We start from the raw sequence: 24,183 nt of genomic DNA on the forward strand, positions 1-24,183 counted from the left end.
CATCACCTTTCAGACGGAGAATCTTATGAAATGTTAAAATTAATGTTAAGGTTGGAACTGTCCGCCTGTAATGAAGTATCTTTGTGGTTTTTAGTACTAACTAACTCTTAAAGGAACACGCTGGCTTATTGGGACTTTGTCTTATTCCCCGTATCCCCCAGAGTTAGATAAGTCCATACATACCCTTCTCATCTCCGTGCGTGTCTTAACTCTGTCTGATGCACCCAGCGTTAGCCTAGCTTAGCACAGATCCTGGAGGTAACCGGCTCCAACTAGCCTACTGCTCCCAATAAGTGACAAAATAACGGCAACATGTTCCTCTTTACATGCTGTGATTTGTATAGTCACAGCGTGTACAAATAACAAGGTCACATGAGACACAGCCATCACTGTATATAAACCGGGAACTATATTCTCAGAAAGGCGAAGCACTGCTACTTCTGCTACTTGGGTGGAGTGATATGCTTGCAGCACGTGAGAAGCCCCGAGTATGTCCGAATAAGTTGGCATGTTCCTTTAAATAAATAACTTATAAAAAACTCATATTGCATATCAGTGTGAGCTTATTTAACCTTCGTCTATCAGCAGTTTCCTTCCCGAGATCTGTACGAGTTTAGAAATTGGACAAAGTTCTGTGTAGTGTGTCATGATCTGTGATGATTGAATGTTTTAATACGTCATTTCACAATCCAGTTTCACCGCGCTGCTCTTTTGTCTCGTGCTGATGCAGATTTTGGCTCGTGAATATCAAAACACTAAATAAACAAGTTGATTACAGGCACATACATTTTTCCTGTTTCTGTTTTATTTCAAACATGTCAGGACGTGATTATCACTTACACAATGTCGGCTGTTTTAAATCTGAATGTTGATCACATCCCATTGGTTCTCGCCTGTTGTGGTTGGCGGTCCATTTTTACTGGGAACCAACAACGAGATGAAGCAACTGCCCACTAGACTGGAACCATTTTATTTGGGGATATAATAATTTGGGTACTGGTGCATACTTTTGAACAATGTTGCCTTTAAAGGCCTTGTGGTGAAGTGAGTATTCTTGTCGTATTGTCAGTTCGGAAAGTTACAAAAATTTGCTAACACAGCCCCCCAAATCCAGCGTTAGCAGGCTGCAGAGTTTCCGACGCTGTTCCACAATTCAACAAGCACTTTGGTTGCAGCATATTGACACCTTAAAGGGATAGTTCACATATTTGAAAGTGTGTTTGCATGATCTACTTCTCCATAGTCAAGTGTGTTAACTGCAGTAGATGGCTGTCGGCACGCCACAAGTTTGTAGAAGCAGGCTGGAGTACCGACACGGAAGCTAAGCTAAGCAATGTCCTGCTGTGGACAGGGGCAGCACCTAAACACATCTATATCAGTTTAATTGTATGCTATATTCCAGCCCGGTCTCACGGCAGGTCGTGTAAATGTCTCGTTATTTTTAATCTATTGATACGTGTTCATGGGGACGTTTTTCTCATTTTTTACGTGGTGGCCAGCACGAAAATGTGAAGTAATATATTTCAATGGGAAGCATATTTCGTGGCCACAGCACGAAAATAGTAGGGAGTAGTATAAAGAGCCGAGAATCTGCGTAGGGAGGTTGGTTGGGGGGGTGGATGGGTCAAATAACACAGGACTTTCACCCGGGCGAGCAAGGATCGCGTACCGTGTGTGGTTCTTTGTTTCCCATAGTCTTCCTAATCACAACCGTCCCGTTATTGAGGCGCGTCCCCCGCGGCCGTCTCCCGGCGTGTGAGGCGCCCTTTCCCTGTAGTGTTTTTCCTAAACCCAACCTCCGTCATCCGGTTATTGTTGTGCGTCCCCCGCGGCCGCCTTGCGGCCGCCTCCCAGCATATAGGGCATCCTTTTCGGCCGTCTCCCGGTAAAAAACGTGCCCGTGAACGCGTAAAAATAACGTGACATTTACACGTAAAAAACGAGAAAAACGTGCCCGTGAACACGTATCAATAGATTAAAAATAACGTGACATTTACATGAACTGCCGTGAGACTGGGTTGTATATTCATAATATTTTCAGCTATTACCTTGCTGTCAGACAGCCCTACGATGGGGAACTGAAGCTGTTATCTCTGCTCTCTTCAAAGCCACCATTTCAATTCAATTACATTTTATTTATTATACATTTCACCTCACAGAACTTGGGAGTTGCTGCTCTACTGCTGCCTCCATCGGTTAGTTTTGCTAGTTCCTAACCCTTTTAAACACCAAAGTCACACAATAACACAAACTAACCAACCGATCGAGGCAGCGGGGTTGGATGGGGTTGATGTTGTGAGTACAAGTTTCCCATACGCACCCTTTACCCCTCCCCCAGAACATTTCATCCATACAACAAACATAAAATGTCTATAACAAAACTCCTATTGTGGATTTTTACAGTTTACAATCCAGTTAACTGTGTTAGAAACTGTACAGAAACTATCATTTCTGTAAATTTAAATCCCATACATGGCAAAGCATGTCGAGGTTAACACTGCCAGCCTCTCAAAATACTGGAAACAGCCCATAAAATACCTCCCAAATTCTCAGAAAATGTCAGAAGACAGTCAAGTTCTTCACACCAAACTGGGAAACCATTTCTTAAAACCTCATGCAGCAGTTTGTGATGTTTCTCTCTGGAAGGACACCGAACACTGGCGCCTTTTACTCCAACATCACAAGGTAAAATACAAACAATAGGACGGAGGTTGTAGCATCTTCCGGGACCCGGAAACACAAACACAACTTCCGCTACACTCCTCTGCCCTTCAGAATAAAATAAAGCATTTTAAGAGTTGATGATGAGATGATATAAGATCAGTGGTTGAACGTAACTTAGTACATTTGCTCATGTACTGTACTTTTAAGGTATTATCATACTTTATACTTCTAATGAATTGTACTTTTTGACTCGGATTGACTGCACAGCACAGATTCCGGCAGTACTAAATGAGGTCTCTCTGTTCTCTAAAGCCTCTAAAGTTGACTAAATATGAAAAAAAGGTGAAAGATATACACTGTTCACGATTACACTCTGATTATTGTGTATAATAAACCTGTAACTTTAAAGTTAAATATTTAAGGATCATAGTTCAAAGAATAAGAATAACATCTACTGTAGTATAGACAATGACATACAGTACAGGTGAATATTCTTAAATAGATGGCTTCAGAGGGACTTATTCATCTTTGTTTTTATTTTGCTTTCTGAGATGGAGAATGTATCTATCCAGCTTATTACTTGGATATCTGATTAATCCATCCATCATCATCCGCAGGTCACAGGGGCAGCAGCTCCAGCAGGGGGCCCCAAACTTCCCTTTCCTGAGCCATATTAGCCAGCTCTGACTGGGGGATCCCGAGGCGTTCCCAGGCCAGGACAGAGATATAATAGGCTCGTCGAGATGAGCCAGATCTGCGCAGAATCGATCGCCGCCCACTGCATGCCGGTTAGATTTGTGTCCAACTTGATCCCGACTTGCTCTGACGTCATTCACACGTGGGCAACGATAACCTCACGAGATCTAGTCGGCCGTAGGTTTGAGTGCACCGACTGCATTACCCGGGCAAACCCAGGGCATGATGGGAAAAAACGCCTGCCTCTCACATAAATCTGAGTTGATTCATGTGGATAAATATGGGTAGGAAGGTGAGCGTGAGCAACCAATAATGATAATTAACTTTATTTGAACACCTTTTATACAAGAAACAGCCTAAAGCTCAGTACTTTATAATAACGAAATGAGATGCAGTGAGTGCTTTACATGAAACAACGTAATTAATGCAGAATAAGATAGGAAATAAAATGGTCATGCGGTAATATTTTCCACCAGGTATAGAGCCAGCATGAAACAAGACGGTGAAAATACACGAGGCGAAGTATCCAGATGTGCTTGTTTCACCGGCAGACCCACGTCAATAACACCCGCCGCTGCATGATCACACAGCCGAGTGTAAGGACAGTCGGATTCTCCTCGCACCGCTGTTGTCTTTTCCTAATTCCTTATGAATTCTCCTTCACACCTTTCCTTCACCTCATGACAGTTACCATCGGGGTTAAGGAAAGGTGGTTAGTAAAGGACATAGGAGGTAATTGTTGACTTTTCACCCGCAGCCTCTCCTCCCCTGTGCTGGTGTCTGTGTGTTTGATTGCAGGAGTGGAGCCAGCTGTGAGGGAGTCAGGAGTCCAGCTGCACGACGTCAGCAATCAGCCTCTGATTATTACACCTGCTTTCTCCTGCAACTCAGCGTCAGATCGGAGACAAGACTTTGCTGTCAGTCTCGTTCTTGCAATCCTGTTCTTCTGTTTGCTTCGTTGTATATCATTCACTAAAGCCCGTCTCTAATGTCAGTAATCAGCTGTTTCACGCCAATATCTGTTAGTTTAAGTCTTTAACTTAGACAGGAGTTAGGAGGAGACAGTGTTGAGATGTATAATAACATGTTACTGTCTGGATGGATCATACTATGATTTTAAGCTTCAATTGTTAAAGGTCCAATATGTAATATATTTACTGTAATAAATCCAAAAGTGACCCCAATGTGTCATCAGATATTAAGGAAACATGCTAAGTTGAAATACTATCTTTCGTGACAACAATGCTAATGCCAGTATTTTCTCCTTTTTGTCTTTTGGCCTGTGTGTTAGTATCAACAGCCCAGTTTGACAGCCAGGCCGGGTTGCCAGATATAACTGTAAAAACGTAAACCCAGCGCGCTACCGCTGTAACATTAGTACAGCCATGAAAGCAGCAAACAAACGAACAGTATCAACGGAGATAGATTCTATCCAACCTAAAAAAAACGGCATGTTTGTTACAAACCCTGGGGAAATATTGGAGATGCATTTGAAAGATGGAGACAGCTTAGAGCCCAAAAGGACGCTGAGTTGGCTAATTTCCTCCTGAACAGGTAAGCATTAGCTTCAGGCTAATTTATCACGGCATTTTATGTCATTTCAACAGTTGTGTTCTCACATTGAATTATATAGCTAGAGTACCTGAGTTGGTTACTCGCAAAAACAATTGAGACACAGCCAGTAAAGTGATCCTGACTGGTCCTCGCTAACGCCGCCATGCTAACCCTGCTAACTGCTAACACTACTGGAGGACCAGGCAAGTGGGCCACGGCTGTTTACAAAGTGTAGCCTGTTCAGTGGCCGTAGCCAACAACGGTGATTTATTTTAAGCCAAGAGAGGGGGGCTGTAAATCGGGAAGAGAGGACCGTGAGTTCGCAGTGTGTTTAGTGATTGTTCCCGTAATTCTAAGCCAATAAAGTGTGTTCAGTTGGGTGGAGAGGACGGCAAGGTAGTGTTATTTTTAGCGGTTCCTACCATAATTCTAAGCCGAAAAACTGTGTCTGTCAGTTGGGTACAGAGCTCCGCATGAGCACAGGCTTTTTTGACTGTCAATATAGCCAGTATCTAACGTTAGCTACTCCGCTGTGCAGTAATGTCTGGCTATGTGAGACAAGCGTCTAGCAACATTGTTCTGAATGCTGCGGTCTCAGCCTGGCAACCTCCGTGAACTTTGAGTCTGGGGAGACGACTCTCTCCAGTATTTGAAATTTGTACTGCGGTAACTATTTTAATTCATTGTCAGTATTATATATTGCACCTTTAATATCCTAATGTTGCATATATCTTTTGGGCTCTGGGAAATCAGGAATTAAGTTTGTTGTTGAAAATAAACAAGTCATTTTATGTAAATTCTGGTGACAACACTATCTTAAGGTAATTACCTGATGCTCAGGCACTGCTGGGATTTGAACCCAGGATCTCCTGTTTACAAGACAGGCACTTTAACCACTAAGCTACAGCACCTTCTTACACTTTGAACAAACGGTTTGCCCATTTTGTCGGGGATGAACGTGAACTGTGACATCACTGTTGGGTGTGGTTTAAGGTGCATGTGGTGCTGACTGAGGTCAGAGGTGAAATAAACTTGAACTTTAACGGCCAAGACACTCAATGGACCAACTGCCTGATATGAGCTTCTTCCAGGCTCCTCCTTACAGAGAGGAGGAGAGGTAATAATCAATTTACTAGTTTTTATCAAAACAGCATAATTAGGCCAAATGAACAGCAATGTTTGATGAATAAACTATGGTGTGTATTGTAGCTTAACATGCATTGCTCTGCATTTCATGTGTTTTTATGAACCATCTTAAGTCTGTGTTAATGTAGTGTTTCTGTGTAAATGTAATATGCCTTTTCAATCCTTTTTTACCTTTTTCATTTGCTACCAGGGTAGCATGGGGATCGGGTACACATGCTGATGGGATGCAAACAAACGTAATCTCTGCTATAACAAGGTGCTGCTGGGATTTGAACCCAGGATCTCCTGTTTACTAGACAGGCACTTTAACCAACTAAGCCACAGCACCACCTTGAGGACTTCTGTAATGTTAAGTCTTAATTTCTCTGTTACCTTTTATAATTTCAATTTTTCAATTCAATTTTATTTATAGTATCAAATCATAACAAGAGTTATCTCGAGACACTTTACAGATAGAGTAGGTCTAGACCACACTCTATAAAGCCCCAACAATTCCAATAGTTCCCCCAAGAGCAAGCATTAGCAGTGGCTATTGCGACAGTGGCGAGGAAAAACTCCCTTTTAGGAAGAAACCTCGGCAGACCCAGACTCTTGGTGGGCGGTGTCCGACGGTTGGGGTTATGACGGTACAGGATGTAGCGTGGCACAGCAGAGCATGGGTGGACGCGGTGGACGCAGCAGGACGTAGCCGGGCATTGCAGGGAATCGCAGAGCGTAGCAGGGTGTAGCAGGTCCATAGCCACAGCTGCACCCAAGACCCAGGTCTTGGTGTCGCCCTAATCCGAGGCGATGTTCTGGGCGAAGAAGAAACATAAGGACTCTGGGGAGTAAACTCCCCAGAGCTAGGTGAGTAACAAGCACTTCTGAGACAGGATGTGCATAAAAGGAAACAAAAGAAAAGAGCGTGTCATAAGAAGGAACTTCCTCGGCAGTCTAGAATTATAACAGCATAACTAGGAGAGGCACTATATTATTGATTATACGATAGGTAAATCTGATGACTGTAAAGAGAAGCAGAGAAAAGCAGGGGTGCTGTGTCTGCAGCTAGACACCCTGCCCCGCCGGTCTAGGCGTTCACTGCAACTCCTCACTCCCTAACTATAAGCTTTATCAAAGAGGAGAGTTTTCAGTTTAGTCTTAAATGTAGCGACGGTGTCTGCCCCCCGAACCCAGATTGGGAGCTGGTTCCACAGGAGAGGAGCCTGATAGCTGAAGGCTCTGCCTCCCATTCTACTTTTAGAGACTCTAGGAACCACAAGTAACTCTGCATTCTGGGAGCGTAGTGCTCTAGTGGGACAATAAGGTACTAAGAGGTCCTCAAGATATGAAGGAGCTTGACCATTTAGAGCTTTATAGGTCAGAAGAAGGATTTTAAATTCAATCCTGGATTTTACAGGAAGCCAATGGAGAGAAGCTAATACAAGAGAAATATGATCTCTTTTCTTAGTTCTTGTCAGAACACGCGCTGCAGCATTCTGGATCAGCTGGAGAGTCCTAACGGACTTATTTGAGCATCCTGATAATAAGGAATTACAGTAGTCCAGCCTGGAAGTAACGAATGCATGGACTAGTTTTTCTGCATCGTTTTGAGATAGGATGTTCCTAATTTTAGCAATGTTACGAAGGTGAAAAAAGGCTGTTCTAGAGGTGTGTTTTAGATGGGCGTTAAAGGATAGATCCTGATCAAAAATAACTCCTAGATTTCTGACAGTAGTACTGGAGGCCAGGGCAATGCCATCCAGAGTAATTATATCTTCGGCTAATGAGGTTCGTAGGGGTTTGGAGCCCAGGACAATAACTTCGGTTTTGTTTGAGTTTAACATCAGGAAATTGTAGGCCATCCATGATTTTATATCTTTAATGCAAGCTTGAAGTTTAGCTAGCTGGCTGGTTTCGTCTGGCTTGATTGACAGATATAATTGGGTGTCATCCACATAACAGTGAAAGTTAATTGAGTGTTTCCTAATAATATTGCCTAGAGGAAGCATATATAAGGAGAATAGAATTGGTCCAAGCACTGAGCCTTGAGGAATGCCATGGTTAATTTTAGCGTAATTGGAGGGTTTATTGTTAACATTAACAAATTGCGATCGATCAGAGAAGTAGGACTTAAACCAGTTTAGTGCGATTCCTTTAATGCCAACTAAATGTTCCAGTCTCTGTAAGAGGATGGTATGGTCAATAGTATCGAATGCAGCACTAAGATCTAATAAGACAAGTACGGAGACAAGTCCTTTGTCTGATGCAGTTAGAAGATCGTTAGTGATTTTCACCAGTGCCGTCTCTGTGCTATGATGCTTTCTAAATCCTGACTGAAAGTCCTCAAATAAGCTATTGCTATGTAGAAAATCACATAACTGATTAGCGACTACTTTCTCAAGGATCTTGGAGAGAAAGGGAAGGTTAGATATAGGTCTATAGTTGGCTAAGACCTCAGGATCGAGGGTGGGTTTTTTCAGTAGAGGTTTTATCACAGCTACTTTAAATGACTGCGGTACATAACCTGTCAATAAAGACATATTTATCATATCTAGCAATGAAGTGTTAACCATGGGTAACGCTTCTTTAAGTAGCCTCGTTGGGATGGGGTCCAAGAGACAGGTAGATGGCTTAGCTGAAGAGACCTTTAGCATTAATTGTTGAGGGTTTATAGGATAAAAGCAGTCTAAGTATATGTCAGGTCTAGTCGTTCTTTCTAGCAGTCTGTCAGTTAAAGGTGACCCATTAGAGGTTGGGGGAAAGAGGTGATGAATAGTATCTCTAATTGTTATAATTTTATCGTTAAAGAAACTCATGAAGTCATCACTACTCAGAGCTATAGGAATAGATGGCTCAATAGAGCTGTGGCTATCTGTCAGCCTGGCTACAGTGCTGAAAAGAAACCTTGGGTTGTTCTTATTTTCTTCTATTAGTGATGAATAGTAGTCTGATCTGGCCTTTCTTAGGGTCTTCCTATAGGTTTTCAGACTGTCTTGCCAGTCTAAACGAGATTCTTCCAGTTTGGTGGAACGCCATTTACTTTCAAGTTTGCGCGAGATTTGCTTTAATTTACGAGTTTGGGAGTTATACCAAGGTGCTAGTTTCCTTTGCTTCATCGTCTTCTTTTTAAGGGGAGCAACAGAGTCTAAAGTCGTCCTTAGGCAGGCCGTAGCATCGTCTACGAAATGATCAATTTGAGAGGGACTAAAGTTTACATAAAGATCCTCTGTTATATTACGGCACGTTAATGAGTTTAGTGCTGTTGGAATATCTTCCTTAAATTTAGCTATAGCACTGTCAGATAGGCTTCTAGCGTAGAAGCTTTTATCTAATTTCGTATAATCGGGTAGTAAGAATTCGAAAGTTATTAAGAAGTGGTCTGATAATAAAGGATTTTGCGGGAATACTATTACGTCTTCAATTTTGATGCCATATGCCAGCACAAGGTCAAGGGTGTGGTTAAAACAGTGCGTGGCCTCGTGCACACTCTGACTGAAACCAATTGAATCTAGTAGTGAGTTGAAAGCAGTACTAAGGCTATTGCTGTCAACGTCCACATGGATATTAAAATCACCTACAATAAGTACTTAGTCTGATTTTAGGACTACACATGATAAAAACTCTGAGAATTCCGATAAAAATTCACAATATGGACCTGGTGCTCGGTAGACAACAACAAATATAATTGGCTGTACTGTTTTCCATGTTGGATGCTGAAGGTTAAGAACGAGATTTTCAAAAGAGTTATAATTTAGTTTAGGTTTAGGATTAATTAACAGGTTTGAGTCAAATATGGCTGCAACTCCCCCTCCTCGGCCTGAGCCTCTAGGAATTTGAGTATTAATATGAGTGGGAGGAGTGGCTTCATTTAGACTGACATACTCTTCATGGCCCAGCCATGTTTCAGTTAGACAGAATAGATCAATTTGATTATCGGATATCAATTCGTTTACTAGTATTGCTTTAGAAGACAGAGATCTGATATTTAGTAGACCGCATCTAATTTTCCTATCCTGTTCTATCATTGCAGTGGTAGTTGTAATTCCAATTAGGTTGTTAAGTATTGCCCCTTTTTTGGTTACCTGTGGCTGACGTGAACTGGATGCTAAATTGACTATGTTTGCAATCAACTCCTTATTACTTAGGGGATTCAACACTTTGTATGGTCTATTGTTGATTATAACTGGAATAGTACTAGTATTACATGTTACCCTGCAGAAAACATTTTCAGATTCATTCACTTGTAAAGTGCCATTAGGATCAATACCTGGGGGGCATGAATCTGTGATATTTTCAACAGAATGTCAATACTTAACTTTCAGTGTGGTCGTTATGTTGTCAGATAGCAGCCTGGCTCCATGTCGGTTTGGGTGGAGACCATCATGTTTCAGCAGGCTGTATAATATACAAGGTGTATAATATACAGTATACTGACTGATTGATTTTTTTTCCCCATTTACTATAACTGATATTTTGCTGAGGTGTGCACTGTTAAAGTCTCCAAGAACAATGAGCAGGGAGTCTGGATGTTAGAACGTGATATCATTCTCAAAAACCTCTTCTGAATTACTAGTAGGTAAGAAATGAAGGATATGTAGCAATGTTCCTCTCTTTACTTACTTAAATAAACACAAATCTCATTTACGTCTACTGTTCATCACACTGACGTAGCGTTAACGTTTTTAGCTAACTTGACAATACTAACACACAATACGCAGTTTATGATGCATTTTTCTCACTGAGTGATGAGTTGTAGAAGCAGCCTCAACCTGAAGGAACTGCAACGGCTCGCTTTTGCAGCTAATGTGACTGTAGGGTAAGAAGTTGCTACATTAAAGCTCTATAAAAGCTTATCTTTGCCTCCTGTAGTCTTATGTACAGCGGCGCAACAGAACAGGAGTGAACAAGAGCTAATGGACAGTAACTAACTGAAGTGATACCATGAAGTACGCTGTTACATACATGGGCCATTGCTCTAATCTGTGAAAAAAAAACGATCATTCTGTGCGCGATTTCCTGCAAGACAAGAGTTGTTGTTAGAGTTCTGCCATGGCCAGCGAAGAGCCCGGATCTCAATCCCATTGAGCACGTCTGGGACCTGTCGGATCGGAGGGTAAGGGCGAGAACCATGTCCCCCAGAAATGTCCGGGAACATGCAGGTGCCTTGGTGGAAGAGTGGGGTAACATCTCACAGCAAGAACTGGCAAACCTGGTACTTTACTGCAGAATGGATATTTACTGCAGTAATTAATGCAGCTGGTGGCCACACCAGATACTGACTGTGACTTTTGATTTTGACCATCCTTTGTTCAGGGACACATTTTTCCATTTCTGTTAGTCACATATCTGTGAAACGTTCAGTTTAGTTCTTAGTAGTTGAATTTTTTTATGTCCATACAAAGTTTTACACGTTAAGTTGGCTGAAAATAAAAGCACTTGAAAGTGAGAGGACTTTTTTTTTGCTGAGTTTATATATATATATATATATATATATATATATTATAAAGAACAGTTACAACGTGACTACAGCTAGTAAAAGTATTTTACTCAACTGGAACTTTTAATATACATAAAATAATAACTAATTCACAATCCTATACACACGGCACAGACACAATTTACTGTGCATTTATTATTAAAGGAAACATTTGTTTTAATGAGTTATTACCGATTACAAATAAAGGCCGGCCTCAAATTAAGGCCAGGGGAAATTAGTTTAATCTCCTAAGCGCCTTTCATATAATATTAAGTAAAATAAAATTCAAGTTCATCATAATGTACATTTCTAGCAATTTCATTAAACAGATTCAACACTATATTCACGCTTTTTGTTTTTCTGGATTATGGTACTCATGTAAAGTATTATTTTGTCCTACCGGTATTTTAGTCAATGCGGCTGTATGTGTTACTCAGCCAAGTGTAGATTGTAGTAAACGTAAAGGTGCCAATAGATGGCAGTAGCTACATTGGATGTAACACGGGTCTCCTTTAGTGCTAGCAGAGAATGACGGGCTCTGGTGCTATTGACGGACTTTTCAACAACGGAACGAGTTTTAAAGTATGCGGAGGAAAACTCGAGTGAAAAAGCTGCGAGACATTTCGACATTGACCCCAGGAGAATCCGATACTGGAAGAAACAGAAGGATGAGCTGACAAGATTAGCCGACAAGAGCAGAGCACAGCTAGCTAGCTATCTGGAGGTGGGAGGAAACGTTAGCCTGGAGCTAGAAACAATGCTAGCTAGCGTCTGTAACGTTAATCAGATACTGGTGTGCTGCAAACCAGCAATGTGTTTTACAAAACTACTGTATGCTCTTACTGGTATCTACCAGCAATACTGTAGTACCTGTATTTGAAATAAACATCCGGTACATTTACAGGGTTCAAACTGACACAATGGTGGCGTTTGATTAATTCTGACCCAGAATTCATTCTGAATGAATTGACATTGACAGAATGACATTCTGGCGCTTTTCACTCTCACATCTGATTGGTGGTTGAAAACTCACGTAACATATTTACTGTAAACAACGTATAACCTAGCAACATGGCATCATGACTTTGCGTAAACATACACGCCACCTGCCTAAAGCCAAATGGCGTGTTATCTGTACGCATTTTGAGCTATCCACGTGTATGTCTACGCTTACACACGTGTTATCACGAGAACGTGCCGTGCTACCACGAGAACGTGTAAAAAAAAAAAAAAAAAAAAAAAGGTAACACTAAAAAACGACAATGTGAGACAGTCAACTCAACTCAAGTGTTTTATTGTCATTTCAACCATATACATGAAACGTTTCACAAGTGGTGTTACACATTTAAAATATATAAAAACGACATTATATAAAAACGACATACAAAACAGGCTACATTTAGTGCACATGCATTTATAGACTCCGTAAAGTTCAGCTAACGCATACTAGCATTAGCGCTTGGTGGGCTGTAAACACTGAGTATAAAAACAGCCGTAAATTTGCGTGGAACGTAGAATGGTCGGCATTTTACAGTCACAAACTCCACCAGCAGTTAGCAGTTAGTTGGATACAAGCACCAGTCCGTGTTAACACAGCCCACCTCCACTAGTCTTACCCGGTGACACAGCAGGGCTAGCAGGCATGCTAGCTGGATAGTCCGGTACACTGTACACTGCGTTAGCTTTCCACCGAGGTCGAACCGCTGTCGAGGACCCTTTCCCCGGCTATTTTTAATCGGGCGACACCGCAGGCGTCCTAGGTGTCCCTATTAGTGTTATGTGGAATTATCATTTCTTTATTATTGTAGTGCACTGTATATGCCCAGGGACAACAGATAGAAATTAGCAATAAAAATTAGAAATGTTGGTGTCTCCCCTTTTCCGTTACCACTTTATGTACAACTGTTAATTTATCGTACAGGTTGAAACTCAACTTCTAATTAAACAAAAAAATCATCTGAAAACAAATACACCAAAAAAAGTATGAACTAAATAGTAAATCTAATGTACATAGCCTATATAGTCATAATTTAAACAAGTCTCCCGAAGATAAACGGGTATCTCTCTCCCCCGTCTTTGCCTATGTGTCCGTGTGTGTGTGAGACTGCCAGCGGCCAGCGAGGTTGTTAGGCCGCAGGCGATTGTGGAGTTTAACTCTGAAAAGGCAGTTAACCACAAGTTCCCGTTAATCTTATGATGGACATGTGTTGTGATAATTAAACAAACGATCCGTCAATGGCGAAATAAAAGCCTCTTATTTACGAGACCGGTCTGAGAGACCTCCAGCTAGCGGCCCCGGTTGGCGCTAGCTGGCCGTCGCATCACTTTATGGAGCAAATGGTCAATTCGGCATCGGATTTTCCTAAGACTGCCTATATTCGAAATCTACAGTTGATTGCTTGCGTGAAACGTTCTCCGAAGTTAATTTAGTGATGAATAAGATGGCGAAAATTAAAATGGTCCTGTTGAGTGCCGAAATGAACGTTGGGATACGGGTGCGGTTCATACAAGTCACCAACCAATATAACAAAGATTATGATAATCTTTATTCATAGAGCACTTTTCAAAATCCACACTACAAAGTGTTTTACAAAACAGAAAAATAACACGACATGACAGAGCAGTCCTAAAAACATCAGGATTCAAATATATATATATATATAGAATATATAAAGACTATTAGGTGTTTTAAACCCTGTACAATGTAAGGAAGTGTAGTTAAACATTTTAGAAAGACCGTTCAAATACATTTAGACTTTATGGACTCACGCCCGATTAAAACCCGACATTTTAATTGGCTGTAAAAGTTTTAAACTCGGTTGAAAGTTTTTTTTTACTGTTCAGATGAGATCTTGAGTGTAACATTTCATAGACTCTTAATTATTTCATTATCTATTACTATGTATACATCTGTATTTATAGTACAATAACTAAATATCATCTTGGTTTTGTGCCATACCCCTCAAACCTCAATCCCCCAAAAAATAAAGCGAGCCAACCACTAACGATCACATCAGGATCACCTGAGTAGAGCAGACAGGGAGAAGCAAAACAAGGGGGGCGCTTGTAACACTCGCGTGTTGGGTTTTCATGTGTTCCTGTAGACCTCCACTCTGTATAAAAGCTCTCTTACAAACTGAGCAGCTAAATGGTTTCTCTCCTGTGTGGATTCTCATGTGTACCTTTAAACTTCCCCTCTCTCTGAAATCGCACTTACAGACAGGGCAGATAAACGGTCTCTCTCCTGTGTGGATTGTCATATGTTTCTGTAAATTTCCACTCTCCCTAAAAGCTGTCTTGCAGACCGAGCAGCTAAATGGTTTCTCTCCTGTGTGGGTTCTCATGTGTCTCTTTAAACTGTCATTCACTCTAAAAGCTTTCTTACAGACGGAGCAGATAAATGGTTTCTCGCCCGTGTGAATTCTCATGTGTTTTTTTAAATGTCCACTCGCTAGGAAAGCTTTCTTACAGACTGAGCAGCTAAATGGTTTCTCTCCCGTGTGGATTCTCATGTGTGCCTTTAAACTTCCCTTCAATGTAAAAGTTTTCTGACAGACAGAGCAGCTAAATGGATTCTCACCAGCACTACATCTCAAATCACTGATAGGGACTTCATTATTTTCCATAGAGTTTAACCCTGACTGAGGTTCTCTGGTCTCCTTCCAATCAGCACTGTCATCAGCCTCAGGTTTAAAAGTCTCATTTACAACCAGATACTGATGACCAGATTGGTCATCAGTATCTGGTTGTAAATGTGTATCTGGATCTGATTTCATGGCTGGTTCTGGTCCTCCACAGTCCTCTCCATCAGCTTCTGTTTTTATCTCTTCAGTTTGTCTTTGATGAAGCTGTGAGAACTGAGGTTTCTCTTCATCATCTTCACTCTTCACAGGGACCAGAGTGAATGGGAACTTGGTGATATCAGCCTCCTCCAGCCCTTGAAGCTGCTCTTCATCCTGACTGATCCGGAGTTCCTCCTGTTCCTCTTTAATGTGTGGGGGCTTTGTGTCCTCCTGGTCCAGACTGGAGCTCCACTCCTGCTGATGTTCTTCACCAACAATCACTTTCTGGACATCTGAAGGTAAAGCTGAAACACAAACCGACAGCTATTAATGTCAATCTTAATACTTTGATAAGTAGCTCTATTCACTCTCATAATAAATAGGGGTGTCAGGATTTCAGTCAAATCATGTCAGGAAATCAAGAGATTTTGGAGAGGGACATTAGTTTCCAGCGCCACGGCTCCGAACCATAACGTTAGTTGGGACAGACGCCTTGTTTCTTTAGGCGAACTATATTAGCTTTAGCCTAGCTAGTAGCAGCTTTCTGCGGTGGAAAATGGCCGCGAGATGTCGTGATTACGTTGCATTAATCAGGTGATTTAGTTCGCCTTTGCAGCGAACATAAACAACTGACTACTGTCGCTTCACTACCAATAGAAAAGTATGTGCATCTCTGTGTCAGCTGCAGCTTACGGTACTTTTCTACACACGGAGATCCTCACTTCCCATAACAAACTCAGTCGGACTAACGTTACATCACATACACAGGTTGGCCACCTGTCTTAAAAGGGGAAGGGTCAGCCAATAACAATCATGTAAAAGGACTAGGGCTGTAATCAACCAAAGAAAATCTTGGTCGACTGAAGTCCTGAAATTTCGACTAAAAATAGAAAAAAAAAGAAAGAAAAAAAAAGCGTTAGAATAATTAGCTGCGCAGTACTTGGTAGCCTTGTCCGCCTAAATGAATTATAAATAAACATAAAAAAATAGTAGGCTATTTGCAGTATATTAAATCGTTTTTTAACGTAATTATTTTGCACTGAAATGACACACTCGAGTCTGTCTGTCAGCTTCGCGGCTAACCCTGGGGGATGCTACCGTAGTTGCAGGCGGGTGCGCCTGCAGTTATAAAACGATTATTAGACTAAAACATTAGAATATGCCAATTCTGATATGTTCATATAGCCTACTCAAAACAGACGGGGCAACCTAACGCAGACAAGTTAGCTTACCGTTTTTAGGTGATATGCCATGTTTGTAGTTGAGCTGTGATATGCAAACTGTTGCTTGCAAACTTTGCATTTGACTTTTTTTCCATTATCTATTTTTGTAAAATGCTGCCACACTGCCGATGTCTTTGACATGGTAGAGGAGGAGTCACTGACTATAAATTAAACGCTCACGATTAAATAAATATTCAGCAAACCACCAGACCAAGGCCTTCTAGTACTTTCTTCATTCTGTCTCCAGTGGGTTGGGCTGATCCAAAAAGTGAAAACAAGGGGGGTGTTCTGAAGACAGACTGTTACCTGTGAAACAGGGGTGCTCTGAAAACACCCCCGTTAGCAATTAGTGCTTTCCACCTGATGAAATTAACACGGCAAAAAATAATACAAATAAAAAGAAATAAAAAGAAATTAACACGGCAAAAAAATCGACCAATCAGAATTTTGGTCGAGCCAGAACGTATCGACCAATAAATCGACTAGTCGACTGGGAGATTACAGCCCTAAAAAGGACAACGGTGAAAGTTTATTTTTCTATCAAGCTGCAAAAAAGTTTTAGCGTCAACATCGCGACGTGCTGCGATGTAACTATCTTGCATGCGCACATCGCGATAGACTGTGAAACAAAATATTGTGCAGCCCTAGCTCCAAACTAAACTTTTTTTACTAGGAGCACTGAAATTTTGGTAGCACTTTATAATAACTACACATAATTCATCATTTATTAAGCATTAGTTACCTATTAGTTAATGGTTTGTTCATTATTATTAATTTTTTGTTCATACATAATTCATCATCAGTAAAGCATTTGCTCACACAGTTATGAATGGTTTGTTCATAGTAAACAAGCCTATTAGTTAATGGTTTGTTCATCATAATTAATCTATTGTTCATACATAATTCATCATCAGTAAAGCATTTATTCAGTTATAAATGGTTTGTTCATAGCAAACAAGCCTATCTAGAAACAATACTTTTGTATTTACATGATTTATACTTAATATATAATGAAACAACCATTTATAAATTAAATCATTTTCCCATTATAAACCAGTTGCAAACTATTACTAAATGCTTTGTTCATTTGTAAAGCATTGCTATGTTAATTCTCATAAATAAAACATTTGTATACACTCATAAATCGTTTGTTCATAGTAAAAAAGACTCTTGAAAATGTTTATAAATAGAAGTTTGACACTAAATAAGTATTGTGAAAACTATTTGTAAATTAAATAATTTTCCATTTATAAACTATTTACAAACTATTAGTAATTTCTTTATTTATCTTTAGTAAAGCATAATTCCTACATTCATTCTAATCAGTAAAGCGTTTATAAATAGTTAGTAAATGGTTGGTCCATAGTAAGTAAGCCCATGTAAAATGTGTATAAGTAGGTTTTTTACAGATAGTGTGTTAATGCATCTTTAACAAGCACTTACCAACACATCAATTCATGATTAACTCATGAGTTACTACTGATTAGTTGACTACATGGCGTGAGCCCATCTAAAGTGAGGACTTGCTATGCTTTACAAAGCATTTATAAATGAGTTACAAATACTTTTTTTACTTGTGTCTTTGTATCTGCTAGCCTTTGCAACACTTATTACGATGTAGTAAGAATGTACATTTATGAAATAGGTCATAGTAGTGTTATGTAGGTGATATCAGTGTGGATTTGGACCAGAAAGAGAAGAAAACTAGATTGTTAAGAGCACAGGGAATTGAACATCAATAAAGAGACTAGGAAATCAGGATAAAGTTTGAGAAGTGTATTAATATACACAGAAACATGGCATACATACAGATAAACACAGGTATGAAAAATAACAACTAAAATAATAAAGTGCGCACATAACAGAAACCCTTTTCAGTTCTATGAGCTCAATTGTTCTTTGATGACAAGAATTCAGATGTGATTCAATAGCACTCTGTGGACCGGACCTCCTCTGCGTAGCGTTTCTCAAATCTCCACCTCCTCCACCTGTAGATAAGGCCAAATCATTTCTCTCAATTACTATTCAGTAATAAAATCAATTGCTTAGGCTACAATGAAAATAAAATGAGGTAATATTTTAGTTAATCCATATTGAAATATCTAATCTCTTCAGTTGTACAACCGTTCTTAAATGTCTTCTCTTAGGTATCAAAAGTATATAAATCCCTTTCAGGTATCAAAAGTACATTTATTATTAATAGGCAACCTTTATACAGAAAAATACATTTCTAATTCAAGTTTTATGGAACCTACCTTAGTAACATTAACACTATATATACACCTAAATAAAATTGCATAAATTGCATGTAAACATCTCTCAAATTGTATTAGTAAAAACTCTTTAGAGGCATTAAGACACGCGTGCTTTTTATCCCTCCCTGTAACAGTAGAAAGAATGCACTCAAAATTAGCCTCTTTGATTTACTTCACCATAAACTCCAGTTAAAACAATTAATTAAACTCACAATTTGTACTAACATTCATTCAACAAAATACCCACAGCTAGCAATAGTGTCGAAAAGCAACATTACTTTTCATAACCAATAGATAGTCTCATTAGCCTTTTCACAGGCAATATGCAGTATTCCGTTAGCCTTTTGTGGCTAATTACCCTATTAGCATATGAATACAGCACCTTAGCTAACCCGTTAGCTTTGCACTATTAGCACCGATTAGCATGGATGCTAGCGAACTCAAGACCTAGTGCTTAGGAATGACTCACCTAACGGAATTCACTGCCTCTAACTCCGTGACGACAGTGGATTCAGGCACAGCTCTCTTTTGCTCTATTTACAACAAAGCATAGTCAATATTAGATAGTACTGAGTATTTAAAATTGATTTAATTCACTTAATGTCGCTCTTTTTCTCTAACCAAGTGAATAAAAACAGCCTCTTACGTTCCGATGCAGGCGCCAAAAGGGACGTGTACAACTGAATAGAGATTTAGATATTTCAATATGGATTAACTGAAATATTACCTTGTTTTATTTTCATTGTAGCATAAGCAATTGATTTTATTACTGAATAGTAATTGAGAGAAATGATTTGGCCTTATCTACAGGTGGAGGAGGTGGAGATTTGAGAGTTCAGTTGGCTGGGTGGCGAGCTACAGGATCGAGACTCTGAACTTAAGACAAAATGCCCTGGATTCCTTCTTCATGGCGGTAGGACAAACAGAAACCAAACTCATATGGGCCCCAACGTTGAACATCTCTGAATTCTTGTCATCAAAGAACAATTGAGCTCATAGAACTGAAAAAGGTTTCTGTTATGTACGCACTTTATTATTTTAGTTATTTTTCATACCTGTGTTTATCTGTATGTATGCCTTCTGTACACTTCTCAAACTGAATCCTGGTTTCCTAGTCTCTTTATTGATGTTCAATTCCCTGTGCTCTTAACAATCTAGTTTTCTTCTGGTTCTGGTCCAAATTCACACTGATATCACCTACATAACACTACTATGACCTATTTCATAAATGTACATTCTTACTACATCGTAATAAGGGTTACAAATACTTTTACTTGTGTCTCTTTGTATCTGCTGGCCTTTGCAACTTATTTATAAATGCTTTGTAAAGCATAGCAAGACCTCACTTTAGATGGGCTCACGCCATGTAGTCAACTAATCAGTAGTAACTCATGAGTTAATCATGAACTGATGTGTTGGTAAGTGCTTGTTAAAGATGCATTAACACACTAACTATCCATAGGCATATTTCTGAAGGCATGTCCAAATAGAACATTATGTGTGTGTCCAGGTTCTGTTAGCCTTTGCAACTCATTTATAAATGCTTTGTAAAGCATAGAAAGTGCTCACTTTAGATGGGCTCACACAATATACTTAACTAACCAGGAGTAACTCCTGAATTAGTCATGGATTACAATACTGGTAAGTATTTGTAACAGATGTATTAATACCCCAGCTATTAGTTTAGGGCTATTTTTAAAATCATAACATTTTATTTAAGGCATGAACAAATGTAGGTCTAGATAGCCATTTACTAACTGTATTTACAAACGCTTTATTAATTAGAATGAATGCAGGAATTATGCTTTACTAAAGATAAATAAAGAAATTACTAATAGTTTGTAAATAGTTTATAAATGGAAAATTATTTAATTTACAAATAGTTTTCACAATACTTATTTAGTGTCAAACTTCTTTATAATGGGAAAATTATTTCATTTATAAATGGTTGTTTCATTATCTATTAAGTATAAATCATGTACTTAAAAAAGTATTTTTCTAGATAGGCTTGTTAACTATGAACAAACCATTTATAACTCTGAATAAATGCTTTACTGATGATGAATTATGTATGAACAAGAGATTAATTATGATGAACAAACCATTAACTAAATAGGCAACTAATGCTTAATAAATGATGAATTGTGTGTAGTTATTATAGAGTGCTACCGAAATTTTTTAGGGGCACATGCAGAAAATGTAGAATCGACCTGCAACACAATTTTTTACATTTCCCACATTTTAACTGTATTCCTGATTAATGCTTTGGTAATAAATACAGAAACTACAATCTGCTGTCATATATTTTAGTTCAGTCACTGAACTTTATTTTAATGGTGCTTACCAAATGCACAGTCAGAAATGTAAAGTATTATTATGGTCATGTAGGCCTGCTGTATTATTGCCTCTGCCTCATACAGGCTCTGCCTCCCTCCTCTGTCTTAAACGTAAACATCACTGCCTCTGTCGCTGCTACAAGAATGTTGTAAAACACCACACACAAGCACTGAACTGCCCGGAGGTCTGTACTACGAAGCAAGATTTGGGGTTACCGAGGTAACTTCAGGTTCAACCCAAAGTTTTGTGTATCATAAAAATGTGTAAATCTGTCATTATTGCACAATTCCTCCAAGTACCTAACTTAAAAACCCTATCCTTACCAGAGTCAATATAGTGTGCAGTAACTTCTAAATAATGTTGATTACTCACTGACGTCCAGTGATCACCGGCTAATGAGACAGCATTTGCACTTTGCAGCAGTTTCAGTGTGGCTGCTTTCAACCGTAGTACATCTTTAAGACCCGAGTCCTCTACGATGCTGACAGGTCTGCAGTTAGTTGCCACCCATTTCGCAAGAGCTATAGTCGTTTTTTTGGATTTGGTTTCATCAACAAGTCGGCGAGTAGCACTCTCCAATAGTATAGTATATATATAAAATAGTATAAATATAAATAGTGCTTTGCCTGAGCCCCCTAGCATCAACCTCAGTCATTTTAATTAGCTCGTAGGTGGTAGCTGAAGCTTGACGTGCTTCGGTGATATTTTAATTTGGCTTTACACAACGTGCATGTGGCTTTCAACTTGTCTAATGAGCCGTCCGGGAGTTTTGGAAAAATAAAAAGCTCCATTCAGAATTGTGTTTTCTGTTGTCTTTCTCCATCATGCCTTCAGCCTGCAGCAGCAGGATGTGTTACGAGGAAGTATGGCAGCTTGATGATAAGTTAAGGTGCCGCAAAGAAGCCCGTTAGGCACGACGCAAAGCCGAGTGAAGTGTAAAATAAATTAATAAATGGCGGCATGCGATTAAAAAAAATGACCACGTCATGCTCAGCCCTTAATCGCATCGCGATTAACATGTCAATGCTGACAGCCCTAATATATATATATATTTTATGTGGACGCGCACGTCGCCAGATTGGGAAACCCTGGGTTTGATTGAACTAGTTGTTAACCACCGTCGTGACACAGGTTATGCGGGACCGCGGTTGTTAGGTTTGGTGAATTCGGTTAACGGCCAATAAAATCCAGGACATGTTGATCTTGATTCAGAGTACAGGCCTCAGGAGTTTGTGCAGCAGCTACTGTTTGCCAAACAACAATACACAGCCACTTTGTCTCTTTTCTTTTTCTCCTCCGTGCAATAAAGCTTGGGTCAACTGCGGTCGGGTCTGCTGAGATCTACAAACGATGTGACGAAAAACAGTAGGCCTTATTGTCTAATATGGACGCCATGGACGAAGTGTAGAGCTGGGCGATATGAAAAAAAATAAAAAAAAATAAAATAACCCGATATTTTTGACAAAACACATCAACGTCGATATTGTAGGGTTGACTATTGGTGCTTTCACATTTTATTTAACACAGTGAGAGTTTTGATAATGCATATGTGGATACAATGACTAAGTGTATAAAGGCAAAAAAACAGCTACAACAGCTTGGTAAGTTCAGAAAATTACATCACTTTACTGTAATGCAGCCTTTAAAACCAGGCATGATGAAGATTTCTAGCCTCAGATATCGATATATAGACCTTTTTCACAGCAGACGTGTTTACATGTCATCGTAGGAAAAGCACAGGTGTATTCATAACCATTAATGATGGCTGTATTCCACTAAGGAGAGGACCTGGTACTGTGCATGCTGACTCACTGAAATAAACCTACTGGGAACACTTGATGGAATTGAGCCGTCGTTAAGGTTATCAATTTCAGGTGTGCTTTTCCTACTAAGACAAGTCAACATGTCTGCTGTGAAAAAGGTCCACTGCCCGGGCCTAACGAAGTGTGGTTAATTTATCAGCTGTGGCAACAGTGGGGAAAAGCGGAACACCTCCTGTACCTCCAATTCAGGCATTGGCAGCAGCTCTTACTTATTAATGTACTTTTTCAGTTATGACTGACTTTCAAACTAGATAATAAAAGTTACACGGCAATATAAACCAGAGCCAGCTCACACAACAATGAAGCTCACCCAACAGGGTAACGTTAACGTTAAGTAAGAAAAAAATATATGAAGAATATAGAACATTGTAAACGTCTCCCACCTCTCTGCTGGCCAGCTGACCGTTTCCTCTCAGAGTTCATGTTGAAGTGTCTCTCCTCGACTTCTCTCCGACCTGCGTTTGAGAAAAACACGAAGCTCACAACATATCCAATAACACACGTTAGCAGGAGCTAGCTGCGGCTAACGTTAGCTTAGCGCGCGGACTCCCCGCAACAACAGCAGTAAACGCGTTTCCGGTCAGAGAAAGAAAACAGACCTGCTCTTTGTAGCTTCGCTTCAGGTTTTAAAACCTCATGCAGCAGTTTGTGATGTTTCTCTCTGGAAGGACACCAAACACTGGCGCCTTTTACTCCGCCGTCCACATCGAGAGCTAGATAAAATGCAAACAATGGGACGGAGGTCGCGGCCAGTGTTGCCAGATCTCGCGAGACAAATAAGCAACCAGGCCTGTGAGGTGAAAACAAGCCCAAAACAAGTGCCTTTTTCTACCTTTACAATCCGTGGGGACGGATTTTAAACTGTGGGTACAGATTGTCAATTTACATCCATGTGGACAGATTGGTAAACTGTGCGCAATTTTGCTAAACTGTACACACTGTAGTTTATCTATTTTTCTCCATTAGTTTCACTCTCTGTAGAACACGGCCTTGGTACTGATGTCTTTGGGGAATTTTTCAGGTGTATCTTTATACCTCCGCTGCGGTTTCCTTCATGTGTGTAGAGGCCAGAGCTTGTGCTGCAGAAAGAAAAGGTAGGATTTTCTAAAAAGGGATACGGTCAAATTTGACTTCAGCTATAACACTAGAAGACGGATGCCTAGGATTCCCTAAATCCCATTAAATGTTACACTATTTTTTGCACATCTACTACTCATATACCTACCTCACTATTTAGACCACTACCTG

General features: G+C 39.9%; 1 protein-coding gene and 2 non-coding genes across 3 annotated transcripts; all 3 read right to left on the minus strand.

Moving 5' to 3' along the window:
• Nucleotides 1-5,752: 5,752 nt before the first annotated feature.
• Nucleotides 5,753-5,825, minus strand: trnat-ugu. The gene has a single exon. It is a non-coding gene; the product is annotated as a tRNA-Thr (tRNA).
• Nucleotides 5,826-6,314: 489 nt separating this feature from the next.
• Nucleotides 6,315-6,388, minus strand: trnat-agu. The gene has a single exon. It is a non-coding gene; the product is annotated as a tRNA-Thr (tRNA).
• Nucleotides 6,389-14,224: 7,836 nt separating this feature from the next.
• Nucleotides 14,225-23,666, minus strand: LOC116066800 (zinc finger protein 32-like). The gene is made up of 3 exons (XM_031322966.2): nt 23,535-23,666; nt 23,319-23,390; nt 14,225-15,602 (listed from the first exon to the last, which is right to left on the minus strand). The coding sequence occupies exons 2-3, from the start codon at nt 23,356-23,358 to the stop codon at nt 14,524-14,526; spliced, it is 1,119 nt and encodes a 372-aa protein (XP_031178826.1). The 5' UTR covers nt 23,359-23,390; nt 23,535-23,666; the 3' UTR covers nt 14,225-14,523.
• Nucleotides 23,667-24,183: the final 517 nt, after the last annotated feature.

Source organism: Sander lucioperca, chromosome 2, assembly GCF_008315115.2.
Source record: "Sander lucioperca isolate FBNREF2018 chromosome 2, SLUC_FBN_1.2, whole genome shotgun sequence".
Taxonomy (NCBI): Eukaryota; Metazoa; Chordata; class Actinopteri; order Perciformes; family Percidae; genus Sander; species Sander lucioperca.

Bases quoted from the DNA above. Each gene is read 5' to 3' on its own strand.
- LOC116066800 (XM_031322966.2), bottom strand. From the start codon at position 23,358: ATGAACTCTGAGAGGAAACGGTCAGCTGGCCAGCAGAGAG. The intron at 15,603-23,318 runs GTGGGAGACGTT...TTTGTGTTTCAG, and splicing joins GTCAGCTGGCCAGCAGAGAG to CTTTACCTTCAGATGTCCAG.